Source organism: Talpa europaea, assembly GCF_964194135.1.
Source record: "Talpa europaea genome assembly, chromosome: 9".
Lineage (NCBI taxonomy): Eukaryota > Metazoa > Chordata > Mammalia > Eulipotyphla > Talpidae > Talpa > Talpa europaea.
In genome coordinates this window covers 34,261,747-34,283,856 of record NC_140076.1, presented here as the reverse complement: position 1 = coordinate 34,283,856, position 22,110 = coordinate 34,261,747, and the positions used below count along the sequence as shown (strand labels likewise).

The window sequence follows — 22,110 nt, the reverse complement described above, 5'->3', positions numbered from 1 at the left end:
CCCCAAGTCCCTGGTAAGTCCAAAGCCAAGAAGCAAGTGCACCCTCCTTTGCAGGTCTCTGCTCCACATGTCCAGTCCTGTGTCCCCTCCAAGTCTCCTGTAACTTCATTTGGCTGCTCAGCTCTGGGACAGGGAACCTGGAACCTCTCTTTTTTTATGGAAATTCCTGATGTAAAATTCCTCTGGCCTCTCCTGCTTCACTCACTGCTCTGAATTTAAACACTTATATGAACTCTGCCTCTACCACTACTGCCTCTGCAGTCTTCACTACCTAATCGCCCAGTGGAAAGGCTTGTTCTCCATCTTCAGTCTTTTGCCCTCTCTGATCATCTGTGGATTACTCCAAATCAAAGTGTTTCTCCTTCCTTGACTGCCCTGTTGGTTTGTTCTTGCCTTCTGATTCTTTTTCTCCTGCATCCTTTTTGGATTCCCAATTTCCCACCCCTGGCTTCCTATATCTGTGTCCCCCAAGATCCTGAACTTGGTCTCTCCTCTCTGACTTGAGACCTCTTTCATATATCCCTACTTTGATTGTGGCATCAATGCAGGAGGCCTCCTGGATCAGTCTGGTCCAACAGGAAAGCAGGAAACTATGTTAAGGATTTTAAATAGGGAAAATAGTACAAGGGATTGGCTACAAGGTGATAGAAAGACTTAGAAGCCAATTGCACAGGAGGACAGGCCAGGGGCCGCAGTCATCTTGCAGGAAGTGGAGTCATCAGGGAGACAGTCATTGTGGGTGACATACCGGAGGCAGTAAGATAAGCAAATACTTTGTCCCTTCCCTCCTTTCATTGCCATTGGCTGAAGGCAGCTGTAAGGTTATAACCTGGGAGGTTGGGAAGCACAGGTGCAAGGTTCTATACAGAGCAGCACAAGGCGCTTTCATTCAAGGCCTTTGGAATGGTACTACCTTTTCCCACCTCCTCATAAACTCCACCCACTCCTGCCTGGGTGCTTCCACATTGATGTGTATCTTTTGGAATGAAATTTAGCAGAAATTTTCAAACTTATATTTTTAAAAATATGCTTGTCCTTTGACCCAGTAATTCCATGTCTGAGGATCTGGCCTAGGAACATAATCAGGAATATGGCCAGAGATGCTCACTGGAGCATTTGCATAATAGGAAAAATTTGTAAACAACCCAGGTATTTAACATGGTAAGCAATGGTCCAACAAACTATAGAAATACCCATTGAATAAGATTGTATGCATCCATTAAAAGATAAATATTACAATCATGTAGGGAAAAACTTGGATTATATATGTGGGGGGAAAAGCAGAAAACAAACATATATTCTATATATAGCATTTTTGTAATTGGATATACATGTACAGTAACAGTTCATCTTTATCAAGCACTTGGTTTGTACCAGGTATTGACCTGAGTGATTTACATTGACTAATTCGTTTAACGCTGCAGTCACCCTATAATCTTATAAATGAGGAATCTGAGGGAAGAAAGATGAAATCCATGCCCGGAATCCCAGAGCTGTGAAAGTCCAGGCAGGAAGAGAGTACAGGCAGCCCATGGCCTGTGCACTTAGATGTGCTGCCTCCCACTGACAGCATGACCGCAACCAACCATGAAAGAAAGAAACAAAAGCCACTGCAAGTTGTAGACAGAATAGTGGTCCCCCAAAGATGTCTAAATCCCAAGCTTCAGAACCTTGAATGTGTCACTTTATAGGCAAAGGAAATTAAGAATGAAATGGAATTAAGGTTGCTAATTACTTTAAAGAGGGGAAATTCTCCTGGAATATCTGGGTGAGCCCAATGTAATCACACAAGGTCTGTATAAGTAGAGAGGGAGGCAGAAGAGAGTAAGCCAGAGAGATGACAATATGAAAAGGCTTTGGCCCAACCTTGTTGGCTTTGAAGATGTAGGAATGAGGCCAAGAGCCGAGGAATGTGGGCAGATTCTAGAAGCTGAAGGAGGCCAGGAAATGGATTCTCCCTTAGAGTCTCCAGAAGGAACTCAGCTTGCCAACATCTGATTTTAGCCCAGTGAATCTTCTTCAGATCTGGCCTCCAGAACTGCAAGATAATGTGGTATGTAAGCCACTAAGCTTGTGGTAATTTGTTACAGCAGCAATAGAAAATAAATATACCCACAAAAAAAAAGGCAGAACAAAGCAAAATTACCAATAATAAAAGTGCATTGAAAAAGATTGGAATTCTCTTCAATAAAATGAACACAAATTATAACTATAACTGGCTGATGGGATTTTTTATTTTTAAATAATGAAAACTTCTTTTTTCCATATTTCTGAATTTTTCAATATCTTTTTGCACCATTTTTTATAATAGGAAAAATAAGCTTTTTTATTTTCCCTCCAAGAGATTCTACCTGTTCTTCAAAATAAAACACTCCTCAGGAAGCCTCCCAGATCTTTGCCTTAGCTAGGGGCCTCCTCTCTGTTCCTGCAGCCTTAACACTGTACCTGAATTCCAATTGCCACAAGAGCGGGGTCCACGAGCTGCATTTAGGAACAATAAGCTCTTTTGTCTAATTGAAGTTACAAGTCTGCATTTCCACACAGGCTGGGAAAGGGAGGGGGAGAGAGAGGGGACAAGGGAGGACTCAACCTCAGAAAGCTGAGGGGACCTCTCAGGGCAAGCATCAACTCTATACACCCCAAATATTGGTGCTTCTTAATAACCTTTCATTGAGCCTGTGGTGGTTCTGAGTGGCATGGTATGGGAAGTCACAAAATTCCATGGGAGATAGTGAGGGGAGAGGAAGGGTAATGCTAAAACTGGGTGCTATGGACAGACCTTCTCTAGTCATTCCTCAACACCAGCTTTCAGAATCACCTTCCCAAATGCAAAGTTGTTTTTCTCTCCTGCCTATCCCATGTGCGAAGTCTCCTCAACCCCTCCAAGTTGTTCTTTGACCCAGTAATTCCATTTCTGAGGATATGGCCTAGGAACATAATCAGGAATATGGCCTAGGAACATAGGCCATAGGCCTAGGAACACCCAAGCTTCCTATCAGGGTGTCCCAGCCCTTGCCTCCACACCCTCATCTCCAGAGCCCTCCTGTTTCCCTCTGTGTGGCTCATGTCCCAGTAAGGCCTGCCCCACACGCCCCTGCTCACTCTCAGACACTGGACCCTTTGTTTCTCCTATAACCCCATTCATCCCTCATGGCTCTTCATGTCGGTAGAGACCACGCTTCTCCTGCAAGTTACCTGCCTTGCCCAGAAGGTTGGGGTTCCTCCTCTGTGCTCCTGCTCCCCTCAATCCAGCATGCCCTCTCAGCACATCCTTATAGCCTCTGAGCCCCTCTCCTGCCATGTCATGTGGGATAACTCTCCACCTCTGAAATGGTGGAGTCTCCAGCAAGCCCCCAGTTTCTTGTCTCCCACAGTATGTCATGGGGAGCAGGTGGGCCCCAGAGCCTAGCACAGTGCCAGGTGATGTCATTTTTGGAGTCTGTGAGTTTGGAGTGTGGGGTCCTTGGATTCACTCTGGGGAAGGTTTCACCAGAGCTCCCGTTTCAGCAGCACATGGAGAGTTCCCCAGGCGAGTTTCTCCACGAGACAGAGGTTAGTTATATTTGAAAGAGCAGGTTTATTAGAGAAAGGGACAGAAGAGTAAAGTACACTTGCATAGACGCAAGCGGGCTGGAAGAGCTGCCCTAAAGGGACAGGTTTGCTGAGAGAGGCCTGCATGGTTGCAGGCGGGTGGCCTTGAGGAGAGCGGCCTCCGCTGAGGGAGGTCAGTGAAGAGAAGCCCCAGCAGGTACAGGTCATGGTCAGGCAGGAAGCTGCTGCCCTGCAGAGGGAGAGAGTTGATGAAAGAAAGCACCTACAGAGTCACAGGTGGGCAGAAAGACTGCTGCCCAAAGGGGCAGCATTAGGCTTTATCATCTTCTTTCAGTAGGGAGGGGCTCATCTTTGTGGGTGGATGGTTTGTGTTCCTGACACTCCCTATAGCAGTAGGATACCTGTCTGAGTGTTGCGCCTCCTGATCTGGGCATTGACACCCCAGGATCTTGGTTTCTGTAACTGGGTTAATGGCTCATGCTAATCCCCTCGACCTCTACTCCTTGTGTGAGTTAGGTTCTAGTCTCTTGTTGCATCCTTTGGGTTTCCTATCCTTTCCTCCATCACCAGGCTCTTGTCTCATGAAAAGTGCCGCAGTGTGGAGAGGTCCATTGCAGAGCTGCTCCTCCTGCCAGAGCTGCTCCTCCTGCCAGAGCTGCTCCTCCTGCCAGAGCTGAATAAAACCTCTGTTAGTGGGCAGAACTGAGGGGTACCCCAGGACCCCTCAGTAGATTCTGCCATCTACCACATAAAGGCAAAGCATCCTCTTAGTGTGAAAGAACTTTAATAGAATCGTGTGCATAGAAAGAGAAGAAAGGATAATCGTTTCCAATAAAACATCCGAAGTTTCCCATCCCCACATGGATAAATGCTCAGGCAAACAGGACTGGCCCAAGGCTAGGCCTCTGAGACCCAAAAGCTTGCCACAAGTCGAAGGCACCTTCCAGTGGGGAGCCATAGGAAAGGGGCAGAAGGGGCCAGGCCAGTCTGAGACAAAAAGAGAAAATCAAAGTACAAATCTAGTTACAAACTGCCATTGTCAGCCTCCCCTCACGCCTCTCACCCATGTCTTTTCCAAGTCTGGCCTCCATATGTCTCCTTCCATGTCTCCCAAGTCCCTGGTACAAGTTGAAAGCTGAGAAGCAATTGGGACTTCACATGCCTCCTGTTCTACATGCCTCCTCCAGTCTCCTCCGGGAGACTTCTTTAGCTTCTCTGCCCAGCTCAGCTCCATCCTTCATTAGGTTGGGGCTGGAAACATGGAACCTCCCTTATTGTGGAGATTACACTCTGTAACTCCTCTTCCTCAGATTCAGCCAGCAGAGCCCTCAGAACACAGTGCTCCAGAGCATGCCTGAGTCCTTCCCAGGGGACACAGCCTGCCCACCCCTCACTCCCCAGCTCTGCAGCTGCTGATGACTTCAGGTCCTTTATCTGTAGGAAGGGAGGGGGGTGATGCCTCCCTCATTTGTGTAAGTGTCCCGAACTAAAAGAACCCATTCTCAATGAGGGCTGTTTGTACATGGACAGACCTTGTCACCTATAAGACTTATTGTAAGATCTGGAATTTTCTCTCAAAAAGAGATTTGTCTAGCATCCATGTTAAAATCCTAACCCCGAAAAAGTAGCCATCCCATCATAAATGGAGTCTATGGACACTGTCCTGGCCAACAGCACTGTCACACTTCCTATTGTCAAATCTGGGACACCTTGTTGTCCTTATGGGACTCCAATTCCAATCACAGCTGACCATGCCTTTCTTCTGGAAGCAACTCTTCCATAGGCTACAAGGACCTCCCCCCCACCCACCCCCCACACCTCTTTCCTGCTGTCCCACTCTCCTTGACTAATTGCTTTTCCTCCACCATCCCTAATGCCATGGTCCCCAGAGTTCTGCCTCCGCTCCTTTGGCTTAGGTAGGAAATGCTACACTCACCCTAGTCTTTGCTTCAGATTCCCAGATCTCCTTATCCACCTAAAACCCTTTCCTCTTGGGCAGATCCTCAGGGATGACCTACAACCCCCACAACTCACTCAGGGTTCCTGGGACACCCTCTGCTCAAAGTGACTCAGCCTCTTCTCTGTGGACTTGCTGCCCAGGAGTGGCCTGCAGTGACCCAGGTGAACAAGCTGGACTGACCTATCAATTTCAAAATCAAGTAGGCAAATAAAAAAAAAGTCAAATAAATAATCTATTGACCATAATCTGGGATGGAGTGAAAATTCCTACCAGTCAGGCAGAGCTAGTCTGTGCTTATCACCAACCCTTGCCTGGCCTTCCTGACTCCCTGAGGGCAGGACAGAAGGATGAAAGGACAATTCAGCTGCCTCCTTTTACACTGGAGAACCAGGCCCCAGGTGTCCAGAATAGCAAGGCCAAGGTGGTGTAGATCCCTGTTCTAATTCCCATCACAAGCAGACAGAAAGGGGTTAAGAGCTTAGTCCAAAATCCTCTGCTGCCTCTCAGTGTGCTCAAAGGTCAACTGGAGGGTGAGGGAGGAGGAGGAGGAGGGCAGAGTAGAGAGGAGCAGCTCGGGAGTTAACTGCACATTTGGACCCTCAGGGACTGGATGAGCTGGGTTGCCCTGGGGGAGATTGGGTGTGTATAAAAGCACTGCCTTCCACCAGATCCCAGCTACAGAGAGCCTCTGGAGACTCTGGGCTTTGGGAAGTTGGTAGGCAATCCCCAAGAGCATCATCATGGCCTGCAAGAAGTGGTTCTGGAACTACAAAATCTTGTTTATCTCTATTGTCGGTGTCATTGTTGTGGCTCTGACAATCGCCACTGGGATACTGCTGAGCGCTGGGATGTCGCTGAGCTCGGAGAACCCAGGTAGGTCCTCCTTGTCATGCCATCTGTTTGGCTTTCCCCCTTTCTTACTGCTGTCCCCATCCAGGCTCTCTCCCCATCAATAGCCCTGATGGCCCTCTCTGCCACTTTGCTTTCCCATGACTCTTTCCATTCTCAGCTCTATCTGCCTCTCCCCTCTCCAACCCTACCAAGACTTTACCACCAGCAGAAGGTCCCATTAAGCCCAGACCTCCCTCCTGTGTCCCGTGTGGATATTCCTTCTTGGGGGTCAAGTGGAGATTTCCAACTCAGCACATTGAGCTAAATGCATCCTTCCCCTGCCCTGCCCTGTGCTGTCCATCCACTTGGGGACATAGGCCCAGTCTCTACCCCACCTTCTGCCTCTTACCTGTGCTCCTTAGTCATGAACCTTTAAGTTTCTGCCTCCCCACCTGCTACCTCCATCCCCCTGCCTTGGCCTCTCAGGCCTTAGGTCTCCTGGACCCCTGAAGTGGCCACCCCCTTCCCACACGTCCCTCTGTCACCAGCCTGTTCACCTAGCTGGCATTCACTGTGCAGCCAGTGAGAACTTTCTAAACACAAACCTTACCCACTGCCTTCAGCACCAGCCCAACACTTGCTGGCATCAAGTTCCTGCAACCTGATCACAAAACTCATTTCCAATCTTGCCCTGATCCATTTCTCTACATTCCATCTATACCAGGCCAGTGGGCATTCCTCTGGCATCCACACTCTTTCCTAGGGCCAAGTCTTTGCTTAAATTGTTGGCTCTGCCTAGAACAGCCTAGTCTACCTTTTCTGTCTAATTTATACTCATCCTTAAAGGTCCCCACCAAGACTTTCCTCCTCTGGGAGTTTACTGACTGCCCTGGGCTGGTTCTGTCCCCTGTTTTGCCCTCTCTGGTAGCACAGTGGCTCTGGGGTCCCAAGATCTCTCCACTATAATGTGCTGAACACACCCTGGGAGCCCAAGGGTTGGGGAGAGGGTGTTTGAACAGACAGGAAACCTAAGGATGGGGTGATAACTGATGCCAACATCCCCTTAGCATTCCCTCGAGGCTCTGAGGACAGTAACACCGCCCGCCCAGACACCGACATGCTGGACTACCTGCTGAGCCAGGGCCAGATCAGCCAGCGGGATGGCCTGCAGGTCACCTGGTACCACGCTGCCAACAGCAAAAAGGAAATGGAGAATGCCCTGAGTGGTAAGTCCAGAAGCTGAGATTGGGATAGACCAAGGTGTTGGGGGAGATGAAGGAGAGCAGAGCTGAGGCAAAGACAACAAAGGGGTAAGCGAGTACCTATAATGAGGTGGCACTGTGATAGCCAGGATGGTGTGTTCCTGTCACCTCACCAGGAAGGGGGCTCAGAACTGCTGTGGTGCAGCAGATGTCTGATTCCAAGTCATGTTCTGCCCTCCCTCACAGCCACTCCCATCAACCTGCTGTAGCTGTAAGAGCCCTTTGTCCTTAATGCCTAAGGAAATCAGATGTGAGTTTGAGGCCTAGTGTTACTGAAAAAAAGCTTTAAACCCCAAGCTAGTTGTACAGCACCTCTGACTCCAACTCCAAATTGTGGCAACCAGTCAGTCATGGCTTTGTTAGGGGGTTGCCCTGTAACAGCTTCATGGATACATTTGGACAGAAGAAAAACAAGCTCAGGAAAATTAGATGACAGACTCAAAGTCACACTGTTTGAAAATGGCTAAGTCTGCACAGGAACCCCAGGGGGCTCCATGCTGCAAACCTCTGTGTTATGCCCACCCTAGGTCTATAGGAAGCCGCCTCTCCTGCATGCCTCTAATAATTTTCATGAATGGACTTGGAAACTAAAGCAGTAACTATATAAGGCAAAAGGAATGGCCCTCCAATTTGAGCATGCTTCAGAAGACAGATTATTCTGTGGTTCTGTGTGAGGCCTGAGGATTGGCATTCCTGATAAGTTCCCATGTGACACTGATGCTGCTGACTCAGGACCACTCTTTTTTTCTAGATTTTTTAATATATTTATATATATATATATATATATATATATATATATATATATATATATATATATAAGCACTGGGTACAGTCAGAAGCGCGGGAGGGGGAGAGAATTCACCAGAGCCAGAGCGGGGAGCAGAACAGGCAGAAGGACCAAAGAACACCGCTGAGGGGAGCCTTGGGCATGGCAGGAGAGGTCTGTGAGCCATGTGGGACCCTCATCCAGCAGCCAGGGATTGAACCGGCGCTGCAGAGGCTGTGAGCAGCTTCGCAGCCCAGTGCTCAACCACTGCGCCACCAGGGGAGGCCCCTGACTCAGGACCACTCTTTGAGAACCACTGCTCAACCAAAATCCCCCCGTTTCAGATGAGGAAACTGGGTCCAGAATGGGAGACGTTTTTTGTCCAAGGCCACAGAGTAGGTCTAATAGTCAGACATAGACACCAGGTCTCTGGCTTTTTAACTATATGATCACGATGCTAGAAGGTCTGGGAATAAGTACCTGGGAAAGGTTTGCTGAATAAATGAATGAATGAATGAATGAATGAATGAAGCTTAGGGACTACTTCTAGGAAGGAGAAAAGCTTAATGGTCAGCAAAATAGAGGCCATCACAGGCTGAGAGGAGCCAGTTTGTGGCTGCTTTGAGGAATCTCTCCTATTTCAAAGCTTGGTGATGAGGAGGTCAAGATCCCTCCCCCTGTTGAGTGAACCAGTCAGAAAAGAAGGACTCTTATCTGGGACAAGGCCTGTGGGAAGGCAGAGGCCCATTCCCAGACTTATCCCAGGTAAGCCCTAGGGCAACAGACATTAATCCAGCCCCAACTAGAGGGGATCTTGACCAAAAGGGATCAATAGGGGGCAGCAGTGAGCCACCCCTTAGCACAGCTTCAGGAGTCTTAAGAAAGGACCCCAGGCTAGTTTTCTCCCTGTGAGTCCAGCCAGGTACCCAGAGTAGGCCTCTGGGAGGAGGTTGGCACCACAACTGAGGTGGGGATCCTGGGGGGAAGCTGGTGGTAGGTTAAGCTGATTTGGACCAAGTGACTACCTGTCTGTAGCTCAAAATTTCCCTCTGCAAAATGTGGGCTAGTGGAGTGACCATATAATTAATCACCTAGAGCAGCAAACTTTTGATAGTGAAAGAGGTCAATAATTATGCAGGGACAACAGAAAATATACCTCACTATCCCAGAGAAGTGGGGACTTATGGCCACCCTATTGAGCTACTCCATGTAAACAGTAAACACTTAGTGAATGCCTAACTAGGAATATTTTATTTAGTTCCTGTAAATCAGCAAAAGAAAGCACAGAGAGGTCAAGTAAGTTGCACACAGCTTGCACACAGCTCAGCCTGGAAGCTAGCAGGCTGGATTCAGGGTCTGCACTCAGCAGGCTTACTCTACCTGCCTGGATGTGACTTTGGAGCTCCTGGCAAGGAAAGGGGGCGGGGATTGGTCACTTCTGGTCTGTTCCCTCTCAGCACTCCCTCCTGAATGCCCCAGGACCAGGGATTCTACTGTGGTCACAGGAAACTGATACTTCATCTCTTGTTACTTCCTCATACTTAAGTACATTGGCGCCCAGATTCAGTATCTGGAAAGCAAGTAGTGACTTTCAAAGAAAAGGGAGAAGACTTTCCAGGAAGAGCTGGGCCCAGGTGCAGTCACAAAGAGGCAGGTTGGGTCCAGGATGCACTTTCCGTCAGTCTGTAGTACAATTCACAGGTGCTTGCTTTTGGAAGTGAGCAGGGCATAAAATTGTATTCAAGGGACTCAGTGTCTTCAAGGGGTCAGCAAGTACAGGTCAAGAGAGGCAGCAGAGTCAGAGAGGGACCAGGATTCAGAAACCTGGCTTCCAGCTCTGGCTCCCCATTTCCCCCAGATTGGAATTGTCCTTCATTAGGTGGGAAAGAAGACCCCTCAACATCCATTCAGTTTTTCCTTAAGGTGCTGTGCCATTTTTTAGATTTCATTATAATTGTTATGCAACATTAGTTTATATATATATAAAATTTTGTAATTATATATAGTTGGATGGATGTTAACTAGACTCAGTGTGGTGATCATTTCACAATCTATACAAGAAGCAAATCATTACCATTATGTATATCATGTTATAATACAATATGTATATATTGTGAAATGATGACCATAATAAATCTTAATATCCATCGCCAAACAGTTATAACTTTTTTCTTGTGATGAGAACTTTTAAAATCTTCTCTTAGCACCTCTCAAATATGCTACCCATTATTAGCTACAGTCACTGAGCTGTACATTACATCCCTACACACATTTCTATACTCCATTCTCTCTTTATTTTTAAAGATTTGTTTATGCATACAAGAACTGGGGTGTAGGCTAGAGGTGCAGGGGTGAGAGGATTCACCAAAGACAGAGTGAGGAGCAGAAAGCACATTGTGTTCAAGTCATAAAAATAAAGGCCACCTTCATAACATCCTTCATGGTAACAATAAGCTTTTCTGGCGATGGTCCCCGTTTATGGCCAGGAGGCTCCTCACCATCAAGCTCTGAGCAGGATGCATGACAAGAAGATGGAAAGGGTCCATGTGAAGAGCCTGACTCAGTGCCAGGGACAGTCTGGCACCAGCTTCCTTTCCCTCCTGGAAATCCAGACACTTAGATTTTAGAGAAATCTGCAAAAATTCTCTGCAGCTTGAGGCAAGTTCTTTCTTTCACCTTTCCGAGCTGGCTGATCCTGGCTGTCTATCATTCATTCAATTGTTCACCATTTTTGAAGTGCCTCTTTTAGGCTTGGCACCATCTAGATATCAGATGCTCAAGTAGTGGTCAGTTGAGACCTGGGGCTCATCCTCAGGGAAAGCTGGGGGCTGAGCATTCAAAGCAGAAGCAGGGAAGCTAATGCAGAGTGGGTCGCAGCTTAGGGATGGCCATGAGGAAATGATATTTTAAGCCAACACTAACAGATGCGCAGGAGGTGGTCTAGTAAAGCTGTAACGGGAAGACTGTTGCCAGGGCAACAGCCACATGCACAAGAGGCCAGAGATGGGAGGACAAGACAAATTCCAGACTTGCTGTTCCAAGTGTGGACCAGCAGCACAGCCATCATCAGAGAGCTGGCCAGAGACCAGAGTCTCAGGCCCCGCCCACACCTGATCACAACTTGCATTTTAACAGTTCTTAGGTGATTGCTGGACACATTAACACAGAAGTTAAAAGGGCTAGAACCTTGAGAATGAGGGACTGAAGATGAGATGGGAAAGTTTACCAGGGCCTGATTATGTGGGACTACAAAGAGTAAGTAAGGTCAGGAATTTGGATTTGATGATCAGGACCATGGGGGGCAATGAGGGATGGGGGCTGCTGTTTTTAACAGGAAGTGGCATGACCAGTACAAGTTAGAACACTGGCTGCAGGGTGGTATGGAAAATGGACCCGGAGGCAGCAGGGTTAGAAGCGAAAACAGCCAGGGACTGTTTAGAGTGCAAACCAGGAAGGGAGGAGTCAGATGACATCTACCTGATAGTAACTGGGAATTAAAAGATAAAAATACCAATACTCAGTGCTGGTGACGGCCTGGGAGAGGGACAAGCTATATGCACTTCAGGAGCAAACATGAATCAGAACAACTTTACCAGACAGTAATCCCATAGCATAGCATGGGGTTTTGAAAATGACTCTGCATTACTCTGACTCAAATTCCACAAGTAAGGATCAAAAAGAAGTAAATAGAAGACCAGGATAAAATGTGCATTATTAAATGTTAGTTGCAAAAAAATAGAAACTACTGAAAAGACTTAGGAATAAGGGAGGTTTAACTAAATGGTGGTGATCACCCTTAACCAGGGCTTTTTTATTCTGAGATGTACACAAGATTATGAAAACATGTCATAATGGTGCAAGAAAAGGATTAAAAATTACAAATGCAGTGTGTTCTCAGCTGTGTGAAAACTATACATAGTATGGAAGAAAATACATCAAAACGTGAACTATGATGGAATGTGGGTGAATAGTTCCCTCTTTTTGTTTTTAGAAAATGTAAATCGAAAATGTTCTATAACGTAATATTTTGGAGATGATACAAAATGTTTGTTAAAAAAGAAACTGATGAAATTTTGCTCCTTGTACAGGCGACACCATGGTCCTGGAGGCGGATGTCACTGTAGAAGGGTTCAACACAGTCAACGAGACAGAGACCCCCATCATGGCGCACCCCCCAGCCATCTACAGTGATAACACCCTGCAGCAGTGGCTGGAGGCTGTGCTCTCTTCTTCCCAGAAAGGTAAGGACTCCTGTCGGCCCCCTTGCAGCACCCTAGTCCTCAGGTTCTTTGGCCGTGAGTGAGAAATCCCCACACCATGGGCACATCCAGTCCCCACCTTCAAGACTGATTGGTTTTCCAGTCCAACATTCCAGGGACTCAGGTTCAGGGAAGACTAGGTGAGATGGGGAGTGGGTAAATGCAGGATAAGATGCAAAGTGCCAAACACTCTCAAGGTATTCCATACTGAACCCTAGAAACTAGATACAAGTTCAAAGTCAACCTCACCCTTGCCCTCCCATGTCCCTTTGCCAGTTACAATCAGGATCCAGGCATCACCCTAATATCCACCTCATCCCTCACATCCACTCCGTGGCTGCATCTGTCAATTCTTACCCCTAACCATATACTCCCTCCCAATCCAGTCCCAGCCACATCTCTCTCCTGCACCTCCGACTTCCTGCTTCCAAACTCAGCCCTTCTGGTCTTCCTTCCATTACCACCACCACCACACACACTTCAGGGAGCTTTCCAAAATGCCAATTTTGTCATGTTACTCCCCTGCCTTAACAGCCTTGGTTGTCCATTGTCCTCAGGATGAAGTCTGACCTTGGCCTGGGTTTCCACATGCCTCTCTAATTTCCCAGCCTCATCTGCCATGCCCTCATCCCCACCCCCTTGCCACCCTGCGTAGCATGGCTCTTTGTTCACACTTCCTAAATTGTCCTGCTTTTCTCAAACACCTTCCTGGAGGCCAAATGACCTCCCTACAGGCTCTAGTAGCTTAGGACCCTCTGAGTCTTCCCTGTTCAGGAATTACAGTCTTGAACTGGCATCAGATGCTTGACAACCCCTGCCCAGACCCCAGGTCCCAAAGCTTTAGTCTCTGCTTCCTCCCTTGGGGGACAGGCGCTTACCTCAGCAGAAGCCGGTCCTTCTTCTGGGTAGCTCTGACTGCTAGAAAGCCCTTCACACCCAGCCAGAACCTGGTTCATGTTTTCCTGCCTCCCACATGCATACCACACTGGCCCTCTGCCCCAGGAAGCCATGTCTTTGGGTTCCTTCTTCCTGAGCACAAGGAGCCAGCTCCTCAAGTTCCCAGACCCCTCCCTACAGGCATCAAGCTGGACTTCAAGAGCCTCAAGGCCGTGGGCCCCTCCTTGGACCTCCTGCAGCAGCTGACAAAAGATGGGAAAGTCCGGAGGCCTGTGTGGATCAATGCCGACATCCTGAAGGGCCCCAATGTACCCATCTCAGTCCACGTTGATGCCAAACAGTGAGTGTCTGTCTCTCTACTCCAGCTGTGCCAGCCTCCTTTCAACACAGGCACAGGAAATGCTCGGGGGATCTTGGCTGAGTTTGCCTCTAAACACATGAGCTGTAGACTTATCTCTGAGCCTTTGCACATGCTGTTCCCTCTGCCCTGAATGCCTTCCACCCCTTTCCTGATGAACTTGTGTTCAATCATTACCACTTCTGAAAACGTCCCTGGCATCCCAGACTGCCAAGGGATTTCCCCTCAGGTCCTCTACCCCCACACTTCCTCTAACAGAATAGTGATTTCATTGGGCTTTCACTACTGGTTTGCAGGTTTGTCACCCTTCTAAAATGGATTCTGGAAGGCAGGTGGAGTCCAGTCCTCTCTATCCCCAGTGATCAGGGCAAGATGGCCTACAAAAAAAGTCTAAAGTGCCGATTCCTTTTTCAGTCCCCTGCAATCCCAGTACTAACAGTCCTCATAGGACCACATAAAAGAGGAAATACCTGAGTTGATCTTTATGTAGCAATGCCAGGTTAGGAGCATTTACCCCATTTTGCAGATAAGAAAGCTGACAATAATTGTCATCTAAAATTTATTGAATATTTATTACATGCCTCAGGCACTGTTAAGTACTTGTGGAACACTACTCAACTCATACAATGATAATGAGGTAGGTATTATTTTCATTTTATTAATACAGGAGCTAAGTCATCAACATCAAATGGCCTGCCTAAGTCTAGTACCAGCAGAGCAAAGATTCAAAGCCAGGTCTTACTGATTCTAAGTACCATTCTTTACCATCTATTTCTCCACCCATCCATCCTCTCATCCAACCAGCCAACCAGTATTTACTGTGATTCTCTAAGTTAGGTGCATTTAGAAAGCAGCAGTTTGAAAAATAGTTTGTCTTTTGGAGTATTGGTTTTACTCAATAGTTTGGGGAGGAAGGGATAACATTTGCCGATTAAAAAGTGCATCAAGGCAATTTGAAATTTAAAAATAAAACTAAAACCTCAGACTCTCACAGTTGGCAAAGCCCAGATGCCCATGCCCAGAGCTCAGGGTTGCATGTCCTTGGTCCACATGGGATGCTTAAGCGGCCCTGCCCTGACTGAAGGGGTGTTGTTTTGAGAATCAGGGGTTTAAGGAGCCCAAGGTCACAGTCAAGATCTGAACCCTCACAACTCAACTGCAAAGTTCATGTCCTCTTTGTGGGAGCTGGAACAAGCAGTTTCTAAGGCTTGCTTCTGTCCATACATTTATCATAGCCGTCCTGTCACTTCCTAGCATTGTGATAGGAACTAGGAGATGAGGAAGAGGCCAGCGAGGTTCTAAAGATGGACATCTCTCATCTCTGCAGGTTCCTGGCCCTAGTCCAGGAGAAGTATCCTGAGGTCACCCTGTCTCCAGGCTGGACCACCCTGTATGTGTCTCGGAACAGAACATATACCCAAGCCATGGTGAAGAAGATGCAGGAGCTGGTGGGACCGCTGCCACAGAGGGTCACCTTCCCTGTGCGGGCTGCCATGGTGCGGATGGCCTGGCCCCACTTCAGCTGGCTGCTGGGTCAGTCTGAGAGGTAAAAACTCCCAGGCCTCTACTCCCTGCAAACCCACCTCCAGACCCTAATACCCCCAGGAAAGATCCCAGATGCTCTTGGTTGGAAGGATCTTAAAGATCATCTGGCCCCTCGCCCTCTGACTCACAGTGCCCATCCCCCATTAAGTCCCCCTTCACATAACTCTGGGAAGGGTGTACCACCGGAGGCATGGGAGTGCTAAGGCTGCCCCTACCCTTTTCACAGCTCACCTCTCCCCTATCCTCTTGTGCTCATCCCCTCTGTCCTTTCCTAAGACAGGACCCAGAAATAGACACTCCAAGTACTGAGGCAGGTCACCCCTTCCTCCTGGATCTGCTTTCAGTCATTGTTCCTTGAAGCCTCCAGGCTTCTTCTGCCCCCCAGGGGAGGGAGTAGTGCTCAGAGAGAAGGGACTGGTGGGAAGTTGGAGACTGGACATTCCACCCCTGCCCAAGGCAGGTCCAGTTCTGAGCACTGAGGGGCCGAGAGCCCTGCTGGGTCCTGGAAAGAGCTGAGTCTGTCCTCTGTACCCCAGGTACAGCCTGACGCTGTGGCAGGGCTCCAAGGACCCCATGAGAGTGGACGATCTCCTCTACATCCGGGACAACTGTGCCACCCATCAAGTCTACTATGACCTCTTTGAGCCTATCCTATCACAGTTCAAGAAGCTAGCCAGTAGGGAGTGGTCTGGGGGGATGGTGGGGGTGGGGGGCTGGGTTCTGCACAGGGCAGCACTTAGTGGTCACTGAAGCAGAGGTGGCAGGGAGGGAGGGGGAAATTCTGGGTGGAATAAGGGGAAAGCAATCTTTTTATGTACCTACTGTATGTCAGACCCTGGTATGATATGCTAAGCTTCATAGATCCAAGATCAAGGAATTGTTTTTATAGGAAACAGGTTCTGAACAGTTCATTATTTTATACAAAGTCCTTCCGTTGTGTTGGTGGCACAGATCAGATTGGGACCCAGCAGACTCCATCCCTGTATACTTCTAGCAGCACAGTTCCTATGGGTTTCTCTACCATTTCAGAGAGCAGCCCCTCCCCTGAACCCACTAATCAGTGATCCAGATGCTGCCTGTTTCCTTGTCCAACCCCTCATTCCCTTGACTGCTTACCCAGGAGAGCCAGCAATTAAGTCATCTCAAAGGGGCCCCATGAGACACACATTCCTGCCATGGCAGCCACCTATGTGAGGGGGGGTGGAACAGCAGCTTGGGTGCCACCTGGACTGGCTCCATCCAGTTTCAATCCCAGCCACTCTGCCTACTGGCAGTAGGACCTTGTGCAAGTGACTTCCCATCATCTACAAAATGGGATTTATGGCTACAGCTCCGGGGCAGGCTGTTCTGCGGTTTAGAGTGTATGTAGGGCTGCAGCACATGAAGATGCTCTGTAAATGGTGGCCACTTCATCTTCACAATTTGAATTCTACAGTGAATACCACACGGAAGCAAATCTACTACACGGGGGGCAGCCTGATCCCCCTTCTCCAGCCCCACAGGGGTGACGGTCTGAATGTGGAATGGCTGGCTCCAGACATCCAAGGCAGTGGGAAAACAGCAAAAGTTCAACTCCCAGGTAAGTTCTGTCTGTGGCCCCTGTGCTCCTAGCTTAAGTGCAGGGATTTCTTTTGGGGTAGGTAGCTCCAGTCTTTGTTACCATGGCAACATGCAGGCTGCTGGTTGAGGGGGACAGTATACAGTGGCATCAAGAGCATAGGGCTCTTCTGACCAGTGCCCTGGAACAGTCATCCACAAGGCACTACAGAAGAGGTAAGCACTAGGTTGCCACAGTCAAGAGCCACAAGCTGAACTCTAGCAGCTTATCGCCTCATTCTGATGAGCCCCAAGCACATTTATAAAGCAGCTTTTCCACCTGGAGCCCAGACATGCATTGACAGCTCCCAGACAGAACAAGCACCAGCTTCTCCTTTGCAGCCCCCATTACCACCTTGCTGTCCCTTTAACAAGAGCTTCTGACACCGCCATGATAACCTGACCCCCAGACACAGTTGCCGCTTTGCTGCTTCCAGGCAGAGAAGGCATGATCCTGCTGAACGTTGGCCTCCAGGAGTCTGCAGCTGGGGAGCCTGTGCCCATCATCTATGCCCCGGGTGGCCCTGCCCTGACGCTGGAGTCATGCCTGCTGCAGCTCGACGCTAACCCTGGCCGCTGGGGTGTGCATTTGCACATAGCAGAGCCCACCGCGCTCCGGCCATCCCTGGCCGTGCTGAATCGCCTCTCCACCCTCGGCCGCCTGTCTCGGCCTGTGTGGGTCGGGGCCACAATCTCCCATGGGAGTTTTGTGGTCTCTGGCCATGTGGAAGGCAGGGAGCTGCTTACAGCTGTGACTGAGGTTTTCCCCCATGTGACACTGGCACCAAGCTGGCCAGAGGAGGTGCTGGGCAGCGGCTACAGTGAACAGCTGCTCACAGACATGCTGGAGCTGTGCCGGGGCCTCTGGCAGCCTGTGTCCTTCCAGCTGCAGGCTGGGCCACTGGGCCAGAGCAAGGCTGGAGCCATTGCCAGGCTGCTGGCAGCCTCCCCCCGGGCCACTGTCACAGTGGAGCACAGCCTTGCAAAGGGCAACTATGGATCTGTGCAGGCAGCACTGCTGGCAGCTAGAGCTGAGGACAAGACCCGAGTCTACTATAGGCTGCCCCAGAGGTTCCGTGCGGACTTGCTGGCAGATCCCAACAGAAACTAACAGCCGGGTGGCTCTGGGTCAGTGGATCTTGGGTCACGGGTCCCCACGGGGGAGGCAGGGAGGAATAAACTCCTGCCTGAATCTACACACTGCATGTTTGTCCTTGGGGGCAGGATGGAGTGGGCATGAGGTAGCCACTGAGGATGCTAGAGAGTCTGGAGGCTGGGGGCCAGATCGTTCCGGTTGTCCAAGAGGAACTGCTCGCAAGCCTTGAAGGTGGTGAGGAACTCAGAGGAGAGGCCAGCAACGTTGGTGGTCACGTAGTTGAGAAGGCCTGGGGTGGCCTGGTTGTAGTAGGACACCTGCAGGACAGGAAGTCACTCAGGAGGCTGGGCCAGGGGCGGGTATGAGCCAAGGGGTGAGAGGCAGGCCAGGGAGTCAGCCTTGCTCTCTGCCTCTGGGGCCTTAGATGATTTTGAGACCTCCAGCTGCTGTGCCCTGACCCCTCCTTCTAGTACGACAACCCGGGCTTCCTCTGTCACCACAGACTGCATATAGTCATTGTGTATCGCCCCTGACAGCTGAGGCCCAGGAGGACAAGGACAGGTCTCCAATGTCCAGCAGAGAATCCCACTTCAAAGATGTGCTTCGGCCATAGAGACAATTTATAAATAAGCCCAGGGGTTGTTCTAAGAAGATCATCAGTTTAAGCTGTATTTTAAGTATTAAGTTAGTCAACACTGGCAGACTCCCCGCCTGGGCGAGTCTCGAGTCCCTAACAGCAGCTGTGGGGGAGATCTGCGGTACCCCACCCACTGGCTCAGCCTCCTCCCCGACATTTTCAGTGAACACTGACTGCCCTGCTGAGGCCCTGAGAGCCACATAAAGCCTTCCGGGAGGAGAAGGGGAACATGAGTGACGAAGGAGATGGGATGGATTCAGGTGGGAGGGGGCAAAGGGGCCACCGGGCCTCACCTTGGTCAGCTGGTCGCCCTCACGCCAGATGCAGAAGCCAGAGCAAAGGGTCTCCCCGCGCCTGTAGTCCTTCGTCTCTTGGTGTGTAGGCAGCGTGACTGATCTCAGTGCGATGACATAGGGGTCCCTGAAGCCGAGGGGGAGTGGGGAGGGGCACAGGGGAAGGTGAGGGCCTGTTCTGGCAGCCCAGGCTCTGGAGCCCCTCTAGGCCCTGACGCCCTCACGAGTCTAAGGCACATAAACTCTTAAAGGCTGGAATCCTGGCTCTGGGCCAGGCCAAAGAGGGGGGTCCCTCTTGGGGGGTTAGCACTGAAATCCCCAGGAGCTCTGTGATCTCCCTGGATTTTCCAGAAAAGCCCCTCCACTGCACTCAGGGGAGGTATGGGTACTTTGGGACTGTCATGCTTCCTCTTTCTACACCTGTCTTGCAAAAGGGACGCCATGGGCCCTGGTACCTTCAGACAATGTGGGGCTTTCAGAGGATGGAGGCCAAGGAGGGGACTTGCCCATGGCCTGGGACAAGGCAGCCTCAGGTGTCTCCCACCCTGCTTCAGAGCACAAGTGTGCCCATCGTACCCACAGTAAGACCATGGTGGGCTAGAAAAGCCAGTGGTGCCTGGGCCCCTCTGCAGTAGGAAGCAGGGCTGCAACTCTTGACTGACACCCCCCACACTGGGGGGAGATGAGCCCTGCCCGCCTCCCACCCCAGTGGGCAGACACCCACCCGTTGTCACAAGGCTTCCGGCGAGATGCAAGGATGACAAAGTCCTGGGGCTTGGGGTCAGCGCTGAGAGCAGGGCTGATGACGTGGTAGATGGCATCGTCCTCATCCACCTGCTGCACCAGCTCCACTCTCCTGCAGGGAAGGCTGGAGCTCAGGGCCCAGGGAGCCACCCCCACTCCTTGTGCCAGAGATGTCTGGCCCCAGCCCTCTATGCTTCAGCCTCCCTGAGCAGGTGCTTGGGGGACATTTTGCTCCCCACCCCCGCCACTCAGACAGGTACCATGGGAGAGCAGGGGTTCCCGGGCAAGATGGACACATACTAACAGAAGCAAATGTGCACACACATGCAGGCATGGGTACAAAGACATGCACAGATACATGCATACCCAGGCATACACATGTGCACAGACGCATGGAAAGACACTCACCTACACACACACACAGAGCCATGAGCGTCTGTACACATCTGTACCTGGCACCCTGGGCTGGTGTGTGATGGCTTTGCAGTGGATCTTAATACTGATTGCCACTCTGTGCCAGCTGCTGTTCCAAATGTTCCTCATGGACTATCATTTAACCCCACAAACGGCCTATGTGGTAGGGACTCTTAGTGTCCCCATTTTATAGATAAGGGGGTTGAGATCCAGGGAAAATCCACCCATGAGCCACGGTGCTAATAAGGAAGCAGGGTTGGGATGCACTCAGGCTGTTGGTGAGGAGAGCTGTGCCCTTAGGCCTGGGCATAGCACACATACATGCTCAGGTATGAGCACTAGGTTTACACCAACACACAAGGACATCTACACAGAGGAACATGACCATGTTTTGACCTGCCAACTTTTCCCCAGGAATCCCTCCCTACCTTGAAGGGCAGGAAAAGAGGAGCTGTAGGCAGAGCTGGGGGAAGCAGCAAGGGGCTTCCCCAATGCCCCATCAAGTATCAAGATGTGATCCAGCATTCAAGGCCCACACCAGACACCTCCTCCAAGAAGCCTTCCTACCATATGCTAATCCCCACCCCAACATCCACCACTGAATGACTTCTTCAGGCCTTGCCAGTGGGTTTCGGTCACCTAGATTAAGGATTTTTAAAGTCCAATTTGCAGAAATATTAAGCAGAAAGTATGAGAATCAATAGCTACTAGGGGATCTCTCTGATGAAGTTAGATGGAGAGGAAGAGGATGGCCGATTTGTAAAGAATCAACTTGCCAAACAACCTGCTCACAGAATTTCCAAAATGCAAGATCCTCCTTATGGTATACCCAAGAATACAGGTACCTCATAATAAGCCTCTGGAGAAATGATCAAAAAACCTTTACTTTAAAGAGATTTGAAAAATACCAGTTTTTTTTTTTTTTAACATTCCCATATTCAGCAGTGAAATTCTGGCTATTTTCCCAAGAATATATTTATCTTCCTTGGCTAAATTCAAAAAGATTTTCAAAGGAAGAATCAGTAAATTTGGGGAACAAATGTATTCATAGGAATAACATTTATATTCAGCCTTTTGCTACATTCAAAAATAATATATTCACGTGCATATCCATAAGAAGAACTGGCAAACTTGGTATATTTTCCAGACTGTCTATTCTACTAGTGTTCTAAACCTGGGAGGGTGTCCTGCCCACCCTTCAGCTTCTAACTCCCCCTCCCTGCAGCCCCAAGCAGTCCTTGAGCTCCCGTTAGGATCACCCAAAACAAGTTGAAAAGTCATTGATCTATCCCTGAGTGTAAATCCATGACCCACCCCTCAAATAACCATTTTAAGAGGAGGGAGACTGAGACTCAGAAAGAAAGTGATCTGTCCAAGCTCACACAGCTAACAACCAGAAACAACTTACTCCCAGGCCTCCAGTTCCAGGTTCAGTCCCTTCCCTGTGGGTTCAGAATTACCAGGACCTTACCTAGCACCTAACACATCACTACAGTTCCCCCTTCTGGCTAAAGGTCTTGGGGGGCAGCCAAACATAATGGAAGAGAGCTCCAGGCGGAGACACCCAAGCACCCGCCCTCCCACCAGGCCTGAGAAGGGCCCCTTTTCACTGGAGCCCCGGCTCTAACCAGTAGTGCTTGTCCCACTCTGGCCTCCGTAGCAGGTCCGAGAGCAGCAGGAAGGCCTGGGCTGCGTCCACCTGCACCAACATCTCCATGTGGAAGGAGAGGAATTTGTCATCTTCTAGAGTATAAAGGCGGACCTGCAAGGAACAGAAGTTGCCTCATTCCTGGGCCCCTCCCCAGACTATGCTGGGTGGTGTCTGAAGGGAGGAATCTCCATAAAAAGGGGAGGTTCCAGGTTCCCTGTCCCACCTAATGAGGGGGGGAGCTGAGCAGCC

General features: G+C 49.6%; 2 protein-coding genes across 2 annotated transcripts in view; one reads left to right on the top strand and one right to left on the bottom strand.

The window, feature by feature from the left end:
• Positions 1-7,460: 7,460 nt before the first annotated feature.
• Positions 7,461-18,137, top strand: FAM151A (family with sequence similarity 151 member A; the record flags this gene model as incomplete). Its single annotated transcript, XM_084242764.1, has 7 exons — positions 7,461-7,569; positions 12,460-12,612; positions 13,708-13,867; positions 15,213-15,431; positions 15,967-16,106; positions 16,866-17,009; positions 17,464-18,137. The coding sequence occupies 7 exons, from the start codon at positions 7,461-7,463 to the stop codon at positions 18,135-18,137; spliced, it is 1,599 nt and encodes a 532-aa protein (XP_084098890.1).
• Positions 18,138-18,283: 146 nt separating this feature from the next.
• The window catches only part of ACOT11 (acyl-CoA thioesterase 11), a gene marked incomplete at its 3' end in the record, with an annotated part of 41,313 nt that continues 37,486 nt past the window's right edge, over positions 18,284-22,110 (bottom strand). The window contains exons 13-16 of the mRNA XM_084242624.1: positions 21,839-21,972; positions 19,777-19,908; positions 19,053-19,179; positions 18,284-18,439 (exon numbers count right to left, since the gene is read on the bottom strand). Coding sequence (XP_084098750.1) covers positions 18,284-18,439; positions 19,053-19,179; positions 19,777-19,908; positions 21,839-21,972 — 549 coding nt within the window. The remainder of the gene's footprint in view (positions 18,440-19,052; positions 19,180-19,776; positions 19,909-21,838; positions 21,973-22,110) is intronic.